General features: G+C 41.8%; 2 protein-coding genes across 2 annotated transcripts in view; one reads left to right on the top strand and one right to left on the bottom strand.

The window, feature by feature from the left end:
- Positions 1–3,608, bottom strand: part of FSTL1 (follistatin like 1) — a 51,145-nt gene extending 47,537 nt beyond the window's left edge. Inside the window, exon 1 of the mRNA XM_081317173.1 lies at positions 3,529–3,608. The gene's annotated coding sequence lies outside the window, so the exon portion shown is untranslated. The remainder of the gene's footprint in view (positions 1–3,528) is intronic.
- A 261-nt stretch (positions 3,609–3,869) lies between these two features.
- Positions 3,870–6,385, top strand: NDUFB4 (NADH:ubiquinone oxidoreductase subunit B4). Its single transcript, XM_081315764.1, has 3 exons — positions 3,870–4,116; positions 4,699–4,845; positions 6,224–6,385. Exons 1-3 carry the CDS (start codon positions 3,913–3,915, stop codon positions 6,284–6,286), a joined length of 414 nt encoding a protein of 137 aa, XP_081171890.1. The 5' UTR covers positions 3,870–3,912; the 3' UTR covers positions 6,287–6,385.
- The last annotated feature ends 10,091 nt before the right edge of the window (positions 6,386–16,476 follow it).

The raw sequence follows: 16,476 nt of genomic DNA, 5'->3' as shown, positions 1-16,476 counted from the left end.
TTGGTGATGAGCATGAGAGAAGTAAAAGTTTGTTATAAATAAAACCAATAACTGAGACAGAAGTCACACCATTAGAAACTGAAAATGTAGAATTGTAAATTGTAAGAATTAGGTGGTAAATATGTATCTTTTGTTATTGTCAGTGTGATTGCTGTTGCTGTGATTGCTGTTGTGATTGTGGATCAATTTGTGAGTGTGAAAAACTGTGAAATAATCATGAGGAGTGGACTCTAATTCTAATATTGCTGAAGACAGCACACCAGAGCAGCCTGGGAAATAAAGCTAAAAAATTGTTTGTGGGATTTAAAGGTAGATGACAATCATGAAGCAGTAATAGATATTTCAAAAGGAATCAGGAAAGTGGTTAAAGCCCCTGAACAAAAGTATGAAAATATATGGATGATTGGGATGATTGGTTAACTAATTGGTTTCCCAACACTGAATGGTTAAGACAAATGTTTCTTGGCCTAAATTTTTTAGTGGCTATAGGACTTATGTGTTGTGCAATGTAATCCTTTATGTGCATCTACTTTAACCAAAGCTGTAGGAAAAGCTTTGAGGAAAGCCTTAGGAAAAGAAGAAGTTATACAGTTAATGGTAATAAGATTTTCTAAGCATAATAATGAAGACTTTCAGTGTAATAAAAAATAAAAGGGGGGATTTTATAGAAGTAAAGGAAAGGTCTTCAAAATTTAATATTGAAAGAGAAATTTAAAATTGAATTTGCTGCAGTGGAAATTTACCGAGTAGAGAAGCAACTATAGTAGATGGGAACCAGGAAAGGATAGTATATAGGAAGGATGTAAAAGAAAAACGTAGGCAAAATTGTTATCTGGGTCTTTAGAATGGGAAAAGGAGCTGTAAGAGAAGATAACTAGCAAAACAGGAAAGAACCTATTTTGCTAAGAAGTCATAAAAAAGGCCAGAACTCAGGCAACTGAGCATGTGCAATTAGTTGATTAATATTAACTGATACACCTTGCATAAATTATTTAATTTTAATTTACATGTGATACATGATTTAGTATGTAGCAGGAACTAGCTAAGAGGTGGTCGGAAAGAGTGTAGCCTCATAGTACCTCAGCCAATGGGGAAAGAGGAGGGATGTGGCGCCGAGACAGGGTTGTATAAAGAAGGGAATATTTTGGGTTGAAACTTTGGAGCGAACCAAGCTTTGATAACTTCTGTTATGTATTGTTATTAAGGGTTAATGTGTTTGATTTAAATGTGTCTCCAACTGTTTTGGAGGGAAGCTGAAGTTTGAATTTGAGCGGGAAAACAGGTTTTGATTTGATTGGTCGCTGCCTAGAGGCAGCAAGCATAAATAGCTGTCATTCTGTGGGTTACTCTCAGTTCTGCTTATTCATACAGGCTAGTCCATAAGCCTGGCAAGGAAATGGGCCATGCTGATGCACTCAGCCTACTGCCTCTGCCACACAGAGATCCAGATCCAGCCCCAGCAGCTTGCAACTTGGCAATCCAGGATCTTCCAGAAACACCCCTACACACAGGAGATGTGGCCACTGAAACTGCCACTGGCAGAACACTCAGCTGCATTCTGAACTGGGTGTTGAGGAGATGGCCAGAAAACAGACCAGGTCCAGAGTTCCAGCACTATGCTTGCAGAAAAGATGAACTGTCAGCCCACAAGGGTTGTGTGCTGTGAGGTAGCAGAGTAATTGTCCCACCCAAATTGCAAGCTAGAGTGTTAGAATCTCTGCATGAGGGACATCCAGGTATTGTTAGAATGAAGACACAAGAAGCTACTTGTGGTGACCAGGCCTGGACAAGGACATTGAGGCTCAAGTAATGAACTGTCAGGTCTGCCAAGAGACGTGGTCAGAAATGCCTCAAGCACCTGTGCACTGCTGGGAGGCCACTCAAGCTCCATGGTCTCACATGCACATTGACTTTGCAGGTCCATTTCAGGGACAGGTATTCCTCATTGTGGTGGACAGCTATTCCAAATGGCTAGAGTTAGTACCTGTCCAATCTATGATTACTGCCAGGACCATCCAAGAACTGCACCAGCTCTTTGCTACACATGGTCTGCTGGACGTCATTGTGTCAGACAACGGGGCACAATTCACAGCGGCGGAGTTCCAGTCTTTCCTTAATGCTAATATGATCACATACCACTTCAGCTCTGTTCCATCCCGCTTCCAACGGCTAAGCTGAATGGACGGTGAGATCCACAAAAGAGGCTCTCAAAAGGCTGACCACGGGAGACTGGAATCATCGCCTGGTAAACTTTCTCCAGAACACGACACCAAGTACCGCAACAGGTCGCAGCCCAGCTGAGCTAAGATGGGGACGTCAGCTCACTACAAAGCTAGACTGCCTCCATCCTGACAGAAATGCTGCAGAAACGGCACAACCTAAGCCTCCCAGGAACCTGCAACTGGGTGAGCAAGTATGGGCTAGGAACTATGGGCATGGGGCACCTTGGGTGGCTGCTACAATAACAAAAGTGTTGGCCATTGTCATACGAGGTGGCACTGGACAATGGTCGTGTGGTCCGATGCCACATTGACCAATTGTGGCATCAGCAGAGCCCCGGAGCAGAGTGCAAGAGGACTTTGGTCATAGCAGGTGAAGCTGCCTTTCCTGAATTGCCCAGACCTGCCGAGACCGTATGTGAAGAAACAGAGTATCCACAGAGCATTGTACCATTCCTGCCGGCAAGTGACTCCAGTGAACACAGTGGCATAGGTCTACCCAGAACAGCCAAAGTGGCACAGGTCTACCCGGTATGGACAGATATCACGGCACAGGTCTACCAGGTACGGACAGACATAGCGGTACAGGTCTACCGGGTACAACCAAACTGCAAGTAGAGCCAGAGTCCCAAACAGCTTTGCTGCATTCCGGCAGAACTTGCAATCCACTGGCCTACCTCAAAGACTATGTTCATTGAATATACAGGAAATAACTTCATCCAGGGGGAAGGGGTGTTGTGTATTGTTATTAAGGGTTAATGTGTTTGATTTAAATGTGTCTCCAACTGTTTTGGAGGGAAGCTGAAGTTTGGATTTGAGCAGGAAAACAGGTTTTGATTTGATTTCGCTGCCTAGAGGCGGCAAGCATAAATAGCTGCCATTCTGTTGGTTACTCTCAGTTCTGTTTATTCTGCAATAAATTGTGTTGTATTAACCTGGTCTGGTTAATGCCTCCAAAAAACCCACTACACAATAGCTTCTCTCCCCGCTTATTGCAATAAACGAAACAAAAAGCCTTCACTGTGTCTTGGCTGGTTATTGGTCAGGCGACCTTGCCTCTGTCACAAAGGAACGTAGCCAGGAACACATAACAAAATAAATAACAGTGGATAGGATTATTGTAATCTGAACTGGAATTGAAACCCTTCTAGTTCTATATGAAAAGAGTTTCCTGCAACCGGCCAGGTAGACAGCACTCTTGACAGTGTGCCTTGTTCTTGCTTGGTTTTTTAAATATATAATAAAAGGTTATAAATCTGAAATAAGGTTCTCAGATGTCTAATCTTGGTAGTATAAAAAATATACGGACCTAACTTCCGAATTCTCCAGCCAATACACCAGGGGTCTTCAAACTTGGCCCTTTTATGACTTGTGGACTTCAACTCCCAGAATTCAGGAAAGCTGGCTGAGGAATTCTGGGAGTTGAAGTCCACAAGTCATAAAAGGGCCAAGTTTGAAGACCCCTGCAATACACCGTACTGGGAGTTGACGTTCACACATCTTAAAATTGCCGAAGTTGAAAAACAGTCGTCTCCCGTTTATTACTGCAGCTATAACGGGATTCAACTTTCATTTTTGTGTAAAGTGCCTAAAGTTCTCAGCTTTCTTAACTCTGCGGCGCAGATGAACGCAAGGCGCCGTGCGTGCGCATGCGTGGAAGAGCAAGCTAAGCCTGCGTTTTGCCCTCTCGACCATGGTGGTCGTGTCCTCTGTCTCCCGCTTTGCGTCCAAGTACCGCCCGGCGCCTCTAGCGAGGTTGCCGCCTCAGCTGGACCCCAACGAATACCAATGGAGCCCCGAGAAACTCCGCGCGGAAGCCGAGCGGGTCGCCCTCCGCTCCCGCATCAAGCGCGATTATTTCCTGCAGCTTAATGACCCTCGACGGACGGAGCTCATCGTGAGCCAGGGCTGAGCGGGCGGGCGGGCGGGCAAGGGAGGCGTTGTGACGTGCCGTGGGGTCGTTCATTCTCCTTTCAGGGCTGTCGATCAGGTCGGGCCGAGACTTCCCGGTCTTCGGGCCCCCTCTCGCCAGAAGAAGAAGCAGCGTATAGAGGCCGCTTTGAAAGCTGAGAGAGCTCGTTTCTTGTTCTCCTCGACCTTAGGATGTAGTTGCTTGCAAGGTTTAGTGCTGTTACCCCGCTGCGCAAACTAAATCTTGCAACCAACTGCTTCCGGAGTCCGTGGGGAGCCCCACCCCCCCTTTCGCACATCTTTCGTATAGTACAGGGACCTCCAAACTTGGCAACTTTAAGACTGTAGACTTCAACTCCCAGAATTCCTCAGGCAGCCAAGCTAGCTGGGAGATTCTGGGAGTTGAAGTTCACAAGTCTTAAAGTTGACAAGTTTGGAGACCTCCGATATAGTACGCAGTGCAGAAAAAGCCACGAAATGATAGCATTGAGGTGAGCAGATGTGCTTGCTTCCATAATGGATTCCTTTCGTTGTGTAACTGGGCAATTTTTCATTCTCTTTGATTTAGGAAGATCCTGCTGTAATTCGTTGGGATTATGCCAGAAGGCATAATGTGTATCCTAGTTACCGTTTTACTCCTAAAAGCTCCCTAATGAGTCTTCTTTGGGGAGCAGGGCCCTTTGTTTTCTTGTGGTATGCCTTGAAAACCAGTAGGGTAAGTGTAAAAGTTTACATCATTACTTTGCATGAGTATATCAATAGTTCGTTTTTTTGATAGAAGTGACTTTCTGCCTGTAAATGCTTTGAGTGCCTAGGGAACGATGTGAAATATAATGCAGCATATCCTCTTTTACTTTTGGGAATTACCTTTCTTCTAAGAAATAAACAAATAGCGACTTTTCTAAGAAATTCTGCACTTGGAAATATCTGTATGGAAGGTGCTTATCTCATTGTGCTTTTGAAATCCAGGTCCCTCTGACAATTGGTACAGTTCATTTCTGAATTTAGAATTAAAGAGATTTCATTGACATTAGAAACCACTTTGAAAAAAATCCTTGCGGCATGCATCCTCTGATTCATAAAATCATAGTTTACCTATCGTATATAGTGAACTAAACAAAGGACATTCTTTTTCTGTTTGCTTGGAAATATTATTAAATTTATTAAATTTAAATCTTACAAAATTTAAATGAAAAAGTCATTAGGCATATGTTTTGAAACTCAGAGATCTGGAAGTTTAGTTGTAGGCAACCAAACAATGGTCTTTAGTTATTGCTGCTGCAAAAAAGCCCACATAGTGTAAATACCATTACTATTTTATGTCTTTTTAACAATTGCAACTATTTTTTATTTCTTTAGTCCTTAAAGTTTTCCAGATTTCTTATTCATTTATCTTCTGTTAGCATTAAGACTACTTAAATAACATAGAAGTAGCCCAGTACAATGTAGCATATGCTGTTTTAATTTGCTTAAGTGAAACTGATAAAATGAATTTCTAAGTTAAAATACTGTTTAATTCGATTTGAATTCAGATCTGAGAATTAAGCATTCACTACTCCCAGTCTTGATCAGTAATATTGTTAGTTTTATTTAGTTATATCAGATTTTTCAAAGTATTTGTCAACATCCTTATTTATTATTATGCAGACAATTGGACCATGTGAAAGTAAATATTAAAAATGAAGAACAGTATCAACACATTATAACTTAAACTGTCTACATTTAGTTTATTCCAACACATGTTTAGTACTGGATTTTTTAAAAACTGCCTTGCAATATTCAACAGTCTAGTATAAAAGTATTTTAATAAAACAAAAAGCTAACTCAGAAATTAGTTGGATTTTTTCCCCAAGTAAGGATTGCAGTTTCATTCTGCAGAAATTGTGGATTCTCCGTTACTGGAGGTTTTCAAGAAGAGATTGGACAACTATTTGTCCAGAATGGTTATAGGTCTCCTGATCAAGCAGGGGGATTAGATTAGAAGACCTCCAAGGTCCCTTCCAACTCTATTATTCTGTGATTCTGCTCAATGCTTGGAAGAGGGTTTCTATTTTGAAATGACTTTAATCTTTCGAATTTTTGTTTGTTTGCAGGCTTATAAAGAAAGACTCAAATTGGAAGGCAGATATGACGAAGGGTTCCGTACTGGCTATTAAGTCTATATGTGAAACTATGTGTGAAAATCTTGCTGAAGACAATTTATTTCTCTGTAAGTCTACTTTCAAAATAAAGCTTACTAATTAAATTATGGTTTATTTCTTGTCAAGACTATTACTTTATCATGAGTCCTGTTGAATTAATAACAGTTTTTTTTAAAAAAAAATGAGGCAAACTATTCCTATTTCCCCTCCCCAGTTCCCATAATGGCCAGTAATTATGTCTTTGAAATCCAGCCCTTATTTGATTGATCTTCCATATTCCTATGACTTTTAAAAAAATAATTTAACTATTTAAACATTCTGAAGATAATGTTCCTCTCATTTCTTATTTCAACAGGATGTGAATATTTTCACCTTGAACTGTTCACATAATAATTTTGGGTTTGTTTCAAGTATCTGATAAATTCCTTTCTTATAAAAGTTCCTATTGTATTAGTGGCAATGGGAAACATTTTTTCCCATTGTTGTTGCATCTTTGCATTTCTTTCTGATAGATCCATTTCTTTTTTTAATACATTCTGAACTTTCTCTAACCTGGTTCATAGAAACACTTCACTGTGCTGAGTATTTTGAATAAAAATATAATGGTACGGTACTTCAGATTTGGAGTCATAAAGGCTCCATGAAGAAGAGCCAAGATGGTGACAAACTAGCATGTCTGAAATAAGCTTCCAGTTGCACTTTTGGCTTAACCCAGCACCCCAAAATGCCAAGGGCAAGAAAAGAACTGGACCAGCCCCAGCAAAGTTACTGGAACCCATAAATCTTAACAAGCTAGAATCATAAAAGTGTTCCACAGTCCATGGAACCAGGAGCATGGCATCTACCTGCAATTCATTAAAGCAGTCATGCCTTTTCCTGGGATTATTTGGCTGCCCTCCATATATGCTGTGCAGTTCCTGGGAAACAAGTATTTGTTTTAAGTAATTCTGACAAGGGCTATGTTTTCATTTCCATGTGCTAGGAGCATTCAGAAGCTTCAACTGGTACAGAGTGTGGCAGCAAAGGCAATTCTTGGGGGCCATATAGTGGCTAATGTAACATCACTACTATGAACTGCCTGGCAGCCAGTTTGCTTCCAGGTGCGATTCAAGGTGTTGGTTATTTTCTTTAAATCCCTGTATGTGATTTAACCTGGCATGAGTCCAGGTTACTTGATGAACTGTCTAACACCATTGGAACAGGCTCACCCCACCCGCACCGGCAGAGGAGGTATGCTATGAACCCCATCAGTCAGTCAGTCAGTCAAGAAATTCCAGTTGGCAAGGTCCAGGAGAAGAGTTATCTGCTGTGTCTCCTGCCCTTTGGAACATTGTGCCACTTGAGATGAGATTGGCTCCCTCTCTTCTAACCTTTAAGGACTGGAAGACCTTGCTCTCCCCCAGGTCCCAACAGGGAAGCATCACACTGGAGGTGATTGATGAATTAAGAGGCAGTCCCACTTTCCCACCTGCACATCCTGTTCCTTCCCTCCTGATTTTTAACTATAATTCTATTTTTCATAGTAGTTTCCATTTTTCTTGTCTTAGAAATATTTTTCTTTTGTGATTTCAATGCTTTTCATGTTTTAAGCCATCCAGAGTCACTTTGAAACGAGATGGGCAGCAAATAAATTTAATAAATGTGTGTGTTTTTCCTTTCAGTCTAGTGATATATAGCCCTAATAGAACCATTTTAATTCATATGACGGGCATGGTAGTAGTTAAGACAGTTTGTATATAAATCTTCTTTAAAAACATGAATTGACACAATTGTTATTCCTTTGTTTGCATCCACTTTCTTGTACAGGTAATCCCCGAGTTACGAGCGTTCACTTAACGCTTGTTCAAAGTTACTTGATGAGCACCCCCTAGTGCTTATGAGCAAGTCCCAAAGTTACGAATATTGCAGCACCATGGCAGTCGTTTGCCTTTATGAGCGACTGCAGTGGCTCTGCAACATTCACCCTGGTTATTCCCTCCCTCCCCACTCCCACGCTGGGTCTCCCTAGACACCAGGCCTTCAATACCCTGCAAAGATCAAGATCCTTTGGGATTTCAGGTTTGCCATTGCGGCTGCTGGAAGGCGAGCTCCATCTTCTGCGTTCGGTTTCGCACCGCTAGGAGATCCTGGAAAGGGTCAAAAGTCATCCTGTAGGGGCAACAAGCAAGGAGGGGACCCCCCCACTTGATCACGGGAGGGCGGTAGCCCTTCCGCTCGATCTGGGGCAGCCCTCCAAACTGGCAGACAAAAGACTGGCCATAGAAATATGGCCCGTCACTAGGCTGCAGACAGCCGAAGTCAAACTTACCACCAGGCACTTCTAAAGTAGCGCGGATGAGACTGGGTGAGATCTGAACCTCTCTTCAATCCTAATTATTTTTTCTACCTGTATAAGCTGCCCAAAGGGACGCGGTGGCTCAGTGGGTTAGGACGCTGAGCTTGTCGATCAGATGGTCGGCAGTTTGGCGGGTCGAATCCCGAGTGCCGCGTAACAGAGTGAGCGCCTGTTACTCGTCCCAGCTTCTGCCCACCTAGCAGTTCGAAAGCACGTAAAAATGCTAGTAGAAAAATAGGGACCACTACGGTGGGAAGGTAACAGCGTTCCGTGCGCCTTTGGCGTCTAGTCATGCCGGCCACATGACCACGGAGACGTCCTCGGACAAGCGCTGGCTCTTCGGCTTTGAAACGGAGATGAGCACCGGCCCCTAGAGTCGGAAACGACTAGCACGCATGTGCGGGGGAACCTTTACCTTTACCTTTACCTAAGCTGCCCAAACTTTTTTCCCCTGTGGAGAGAGGGAAGGGAAATTTTATCCCACCCTCTAAAAACAGTTGCGACTGACTATCCAGGGGCATTTAAAACACTGAAAGAATAACTTTATTTTAACTGGATTTCTATGTTTCTAAAATTTGGGGACCAAAAGATTTCTTATCTTTACTGAAGATTTGGGTTTTTACTTACAAAAAAAGAAGTAAAATTGGAAAAAGGATTATAAAAATTTTGGATTGAAAAAAATCCTTAAATGGCATTGGTGACCTCTTGTGGCTAAATCTGATATTACAACTTGTTATTGTCTAAAAGAGACTTGGCTTGAAGCCCAGACTACAGATAAGACTTTTTCAACCTTGGCAGATATCAGCTGTGAGAAGTTCAGCTGTGTTCTATACTCAGTGACAAAATTATTTCATTCTCTGATTGTAAAGCTTTCAATGTAACACACCACTAAGAGAACATGGATGAAGATCAGGAACAGATTCTATGTTGAAAGCAATTCATGAAACCAATCTTACAGCTTCTGATGAAATAAGACGCTACAGAAAAGAACAAGATGTCAGCCTAGATATACTAACCCAAAGAATCAACTACACAGAACATAACAGAAGAAGTGAAATAATCAAATACTATGAGGATTTGAAACAGTCAAATACTAGAGGATTCAACTGATCAACAAATACAGTTAATGGAAAACCCAGAAAAGGGACTGACAACACTGGAAATGGAAAAGACGTTCTATGTAAACCAGAAGAAACTTGAGGAACAAGAAGAACAGACTGAAGGGAAGATAAACATTTCAGGACAACTATGGGGAGATGGAATAATAGACGATTTGCTATCCCTCCCAAAAAATGGCGATTGGATGGTCTCTTTTATCTCAAATAATATATACAATAACAGAGGGAGATCTATTTGGTGACTTAAAAGCACAGACATGGAAGTCGAGTTGGCAAAGAAAGAAAACTTGAATAAGGCTGAAGAAAATTGGGGTTTTGATTTATTAGTGAGGATTTTATGTTACTAATCAAAATAGAATATACTCAGACAAGATGTGTACTTTGAATACTAGATTTTGTTACAAATTGAGATAAAGAAAACTGGTCATTTAAAACTTGGAAGTATAAATATTAAAAGTTAAATTTGAATATTGATGGGAAATTAAAAATTGGGAATAACAAATAGGATATTGATTGTCTATAAAAATTGAATGTAAAAGTAATTAAGATATATATAAGCTAAAAATCTTGAATCTAATAAACATGTTTTAATTTAGTTGATATAATAAGAACTGTATCAGCTTAAATATGAGATAGTAGACATTAACAGAAAAAGGAAGTATTTGATGATGAAATAAGGGAAATTTTGGTCATTAAATTTAAGGCATTTGGAAATTAGAATATAAGAATGTTATACTGCATTATTAACTAGATGATGTAAGATGGTGAGAAATAGAATATACTCAAATAGATAAGACATATATCTTGAATATTAGACTTTGTGATGAATTGTGATAAAGGAAACTTTGGTTACCTAAAACTTGGAAATTATAAATATTAAATGTTAAATTTAAGTATTGCTGGGAAAATAAAAATTGTGAAAAATTTTAATTACAGGATATTGTCTATAAAGACTGAATGTTTAAAATAACTAGTATATGTATAAGCTAAAAATTATCGATAAATGTAACAATGTTATTTTTACTGAATTGACATAATAAGAATTGTATTAGTTTAAACATGAGACAGTAAATACTAAGGGAAAAGAGAGGAAATATTTAATGTGGTAGTTTGAGACTTGTACTAAAGATACTTGTATGTTATTGAATTATCGATTAACCCAGCCGCCACATTGCTTTTTACAGTAAATACTTAAATGTAAAATTAGAAAATTAATAAAACATTAAAAAAAAGATCAAGATCCTTCAGTTTCTTGGCTGCTCTAGGTCTTTGGTGCGTTTGCAGAGAATGGAGGCCTAAAGTAACGTGAGATCACGCAAGATCAGTGGGGCGTGATCTCATGGTACTTTAGGTCTCTGTTCTCTGCAACAGAGAACAAAACAAGCTGGGCAGGCTCCATTACTCATAACTCGAGGACTACCTGTATTCTGATTTCATATACGCTCCAGGATAAGTTATCATGTGGGAATACCTCCGAGGGCTTAGCAGTGTGTGAATAAACTTATCAACATTCATCCCTGCTATTCCCTAAACAAAATATGCTAGCCTACCCAGCTCTTTCCTAATGGCAGTCAGAAAGGCAACCTCTCAACCCTTTACAAAAGTAGAGAGTTCCCCTCATTCTCACATTCTGGGAAGGGAGTCTTCATCAGTGCCCTCTGGCTGCCATCAGGAGCACATTTTCATAATCTCCAATCCAACCATGTAGGTCTGAAATAATGTTCTTGCCCAGCCTCAAAGTCACTTCTCCCAGCATCAATTCTAGCTAACTGCCCAGTGCTGAAATGCATTGCAGAAAGTTTTGGGGGGATGTTTATCTCTGCAGTCCCTGTCTTGATATAGACCCGTGGTGGCCAGGCTGCTCCCCTCTGCCTCTCCACGTGTTCCTGCGCTCTCTTTCTCTGCACTGAGAGTCGGGGAGCAGCTGTAATAGCTGCTGGGCAGATCCGGGCTAGATGGTGAAGGCAGCTGCCAGCACAAGTCTAGGTAAGCCTCCAGAGCTCCAGCAGCCGGATCTGGGCTCTGGAGGCCTGCAAAATGCTTCTGCCACCCAGATCGGCCATGGGGGATGTAAAATCGCTCTGCAGCCCTAGATCCAGGCAGCAGAAGCATTTTCCAGGCCTCCAGAGCCCAGATCAGGCCACTTGCGTGCCCCAAAATCACTGCAAGGCCACGGATGTGAGCTCCAGAGGCTTTGAAAATGCTTCTGCCACCCAGATCGACGGGGGGGGGTGACGTGAAATCGCTCTGCAGGCCTAGATCCAGGCAGCAGAAGCATTTTCCTGGATCAGGCCACTTGCACACCCCAAAATTGCCCTAGATCCAGGCAGCAGAAGCTTCTGAAAATGCTTCTGCTGCCTGAATCTAGGGCAGGGGTCAGCAACCTGAAACAGTGAAAGAGCCACTCGGAACCGGTTGCCTCACAAAAGGAAAAACTGGGAGCCGCAAAAAATGTGTGCACATGCGCATACATGCGTGCATGTGCAGAACAGGGTTTGACTGAAGAGTGGAGCCAAGGCGAGATATGCACCTACCCTGCATATTTGAATTGATTGGTTGAACTTTTTTAGTCCCACTGTTTTTTTTTGGACTGCACATGGCAGAGGACTGGGAGCCGCAAGAGACGGCTGAAAGAGCCGCATGCGGCTCCAGAGCCGCGGGTTGCAGACCTGTGATCTAGGGCTACAGAGCGATTTTGCGTCCCACCCCCGCCACAGCTGATCCGGGCAGCAGAAGCATTTCCAGGCCTCTGGAGCCCGGATCGGGCCGCTGGCACACCCCAAAATCACCCCACAACCATGGATGCAAATCCAGAGGCTTGGAAAACGCTTCTGCCGCCCGGATTGGCATGTGTTGAAATTAAAAGGTAGTTTTAAAGATGTACTCTTCACTCCCCTTTAACATCATTTCTTTCCCCACCAATATCTCTTCCCCCACCCACTTCAATATCATCTCTTGCTATACAGATTATAAGATATTTGCTAAGGTGTTGGCTAATAGACTGATGAGGGTTCTGCAACAGGTGATTCATGGGGATCAAACTGGGTTTATTAGTGGTAGGCAAATGAAAAATAATGTGAGGCATATAGTTGATGTGTTAGAGTTTTTGGAAAGGAACAACCAGATCCCTGCGGCGCTAATTTTTTTAGATGCTGAAAAAGCTTTTGATCAATTGAATTGGCAATTTTTGATGAAAGTTTTAGATAAAATGAATTTTGGGGATAAATTTCTGCAACCAATTAGGGCATTATATCAAAAACAAACTGCCCGAATAATAGTTAACAATAGTTTGACTGAAGCTTATAATATTGAGAAGGGCACAAGGCAAGGGTGTCCGTTATCGCCTTTGTTATTTGTGTTAACATTGGAGATATTATTGGTAAAAATACGGAATTCGGAAAGAATTAAGGGTATACAAATTAGAGATCAGGATTATAGATTGAGAGCGTTCGCAGATGATCTGGTTGTTACGGTGACCCAGCCGGAGAACTCTGTTGTGGACCTGATGGAGATAATAATGCAATATGGGAAGGTTTCTGGATTTAAAGTTAATGCACAAAAAACTAAAATTTTGGCCAAAAATATGACAGTATCGCAAAAGACTCTTTTAGAAGGATTAACTGGATTTGAGATTGCTAAAAGGGTCAAATACTTGGGGGTGTTTTTGTCACCCTCTAATACAAAGTTATATAAAAATAACTATGAAAAACTATGGGGAAAAATTCAAAAAGAAATGGAGAGTTGGGAAAAATTGCAATTGTCTTTGTTGGGAAGAATCGCAGCAGTGAAAATGAATGTCCTGCCTAAATTTTTATTCTTATTTCAAATGATACCGGTTCTTAAGAAAGATTCTAATTTGGAAGAATGGCAACGGGGCATCAATAAATTTGTTTGGGCAGGGAAAAGGCCACGAGTTAAACTTAAGATTATGCAGGATACTCGTGAAAGAGGTGGTCTTAAAATGCCCAATCTTAAACTATATTATGAAGCTGCTGCGTTAGCAGGAATAAGTGATTGGATTAATTTGACACAAGAGAGATTATTAAATCTTGAAGGCCACGACTTGTTATTTGGCTGGCATGCATATTTGTTGTATGATAAGAAGGTAGATAATGTGTTTAAAGTGCATATTTTAAGACAGGCATTGTTGAGAGTTTGGAAGAAGTATAGACATAAGTTAGATTGTAAGATACCATTGTGGGCAATCCCAAAACACGCAATAGAAAATATTAATGTTGGTTTTAAACATGATGTGACCACGTATAAGGAGATTTTAAGTTTGGAAAGAAATGTCTGGTGTCTGAAACCGTACAGCCTCTTGCGAGATGAGGAGATTGTTCAAACTTGGTTTCAATATATTCAGTTACGGGCCAGGTGGAAAGAAGATCAGAAAACTGGTTTTACAATGACTGATGAAAATCTGATAAAGCAAATTAGAAATCAGGATCCAGCACATATCAAACAGATATATCTTGCATTGATAGAAATTGACTCAGAAACAGAACTTGTTAAAGATTGTATGATAAAATGGGCCCAAAATATCCAAGAAGTTATTACAATGGATACGTGGGAAAAGATCTGGGTGAGGAACGTAAAATTTACACAAGCTCAAAACCTAAGAGAGAACTTTTATAAAATGTTTTATAGATGGCATTTAGATCCTAAAAAGCTTGCAAGTATGTATCCGAACTAACAGCCCAAATGCTGGAGGTGTGGCGATGAAGATGCAACATATTTTCACATATGGTGGACTTGTAAAAAGGTTAAGGCCTTTTGGATAAAAGTTTGGTGGAATATGCAGAAGATCTTCAAGCAAAAGATAAAGTTTTGTCCGCAATTCTTTTTGTTGGGTATAATTACAGAAGCTACTGTTGTGGACACTAAGCTGATGTTGAATTTAATCACGGCAGCAAGACTTTTAATAGGTCAGTATTGGAAGAAGGAAGAACTGCCGACTATAGAGGAATGGACTTTAAAGGTTTCTGACCTGGCAGAAATGGCAAAGATCTCGGCTTATTTGAAAGATCATTCGCAAGAACGCTATATTATGGAATGGAAAAAATGGATTGAATATATTCAGAAGAAATATGGGACTAAAAAGTTTCACTTAGCATTTGAATAAGTCTTCCTTTCGATTTTCTTTTTCTTTTTTTCCCCTATATGAAATATTAGTATTGTTTGTAGTTACCTTATATGAGCTAGAGAGTGATAGATTTAAGAATTTATTGTTGGTAGCATATGGATGTTTATGATTGTTCTTTGTTTTTATACCCTGTACTTAGCTCTGGGAAGTCGGGGGGGGGAGGGGGGAAAAGGGGGGGAGGGGTAGGGAGGGAGAGGTAGGGGAGGGGGAGAGGGGATTGTTAAAGATAAAATGTATTTTAAAACTTTTCAATAAAAAAAAATATCATCTCTTGCTCCATCACTGGAGGCTTTTAAGTAGAGATTGGATATTCCATTGTCTGGAATGGTATACGTCCCCTGCTTGAGCAGGGACTTGGACTAAAGACCTCAATGGTCTCTTCCAACACTCTTTGAGAGAGGTGCTGCCAACCTCTCCCCCTCACCTTGTCCCTTCCTCGGCACAGAGAGAGGAAGGGAAGGAAGGAAAGAAGGAGGGGAGGGAAACGAAGAAAGGGAAGGGAGGAGATGGGAATGAAAAGGAGGGACTCAGGGAAGGAAGGAAGGAAGGAAGGAAGGAAGGAAGGAAGGAAGGAAGGAAGGAAGGAAGGAAGATTGGAATAAGAGGGAGGGAGGTCTGAGGGAAGTCCTGCCTTAGCACATGGCCACCAGCAGCCCTGTTGCCCTTTCGCCATCCCCTGGTGGTCTCCCATTCTATTGCTGAGGATGCTATGGTTACAAAGCCAGGCCTCTTTCACATGGAGAGGGAGTGGGCCTCCCTCTGACCCACACACTTTGCCCTCCTGCACCCACCAAGAGCAACCTTGGCAAGGAGAGCGAACACAGAAGCAGTAGCCTTGAAGTAAAGTCACCCCCTTGGGGAAGTGCGGCTAGGGTAGACAGGGCTGTGGGGTCCTGGTGCTGTGGGAGCTCAAGGGCCAGGCTGTGCGCTTAACTTCTGCTGTCCAGGGCTCCAGGCAGTCTGTGTCATGGTACAGGGGCCCCCTGCATGGCCTGAGACTCAATGAGGCCCCTCCAGTGGACCATGCCCCAGCGCCCGCCCTAGTCCCCCCACTCTGCAGAGATCCTCCGATCCGCCCCAGTCCTGCCCAGGCACAAACAAGTGCCCCTGACGCGAGTGACATTGAGCCGGCCATGCCCACCCAGTAGGCCACGCCCATGCCGGTCACGCCCACCTAGTGGGCCACGCCCACCTGGCACCCGACGATAAATGAGTGAGGTTTGGGTTGCAGTTTGGGCACTCGGTCTCTAAAAGGTTCGCCATTACTGATCTAGCCATATTCAACTGTTACCTGTGTTTTTCCATCCCCAACCCTACACTTGACCCTGTTCTGTTTTGGAGTTATCTTATTGACAGGTAAAATTGAAATCTCTTTTACCTAATCTTTTCCCCAAATTCTAGTAGGCTGGAAATTTTTTTAAAAAGGCACATATAAATATAAAATATAAAAAAGCAAGTAATTAAGAATACATACAGATGCCTAGATTTGTAGATTCTGTCATGAAAGCTAAAAGTCAGAACCACTTAGATCAGACATGTCAAACACAAGGCCCAGGGGCCAGATCTGGCCCGCGGTGGTTTCATGTGGCCCGCGAAGCCATCCTGGAAA

This window comes from Vipera berus (genome assembly GCF_964194415.1).
Source record: "Vipera berus genome assembly, chromosome: 2".
In the NCBI taxonomy this organism is placed as follows: Eukaryota; Metazoa; Chordata; class Lepidosauria; order Squamata; family Viperidae; genus Vipera; species Vipera berus.
This window is presented reverse-complemented; position numbering and strand designations above follow the sequence as displayed.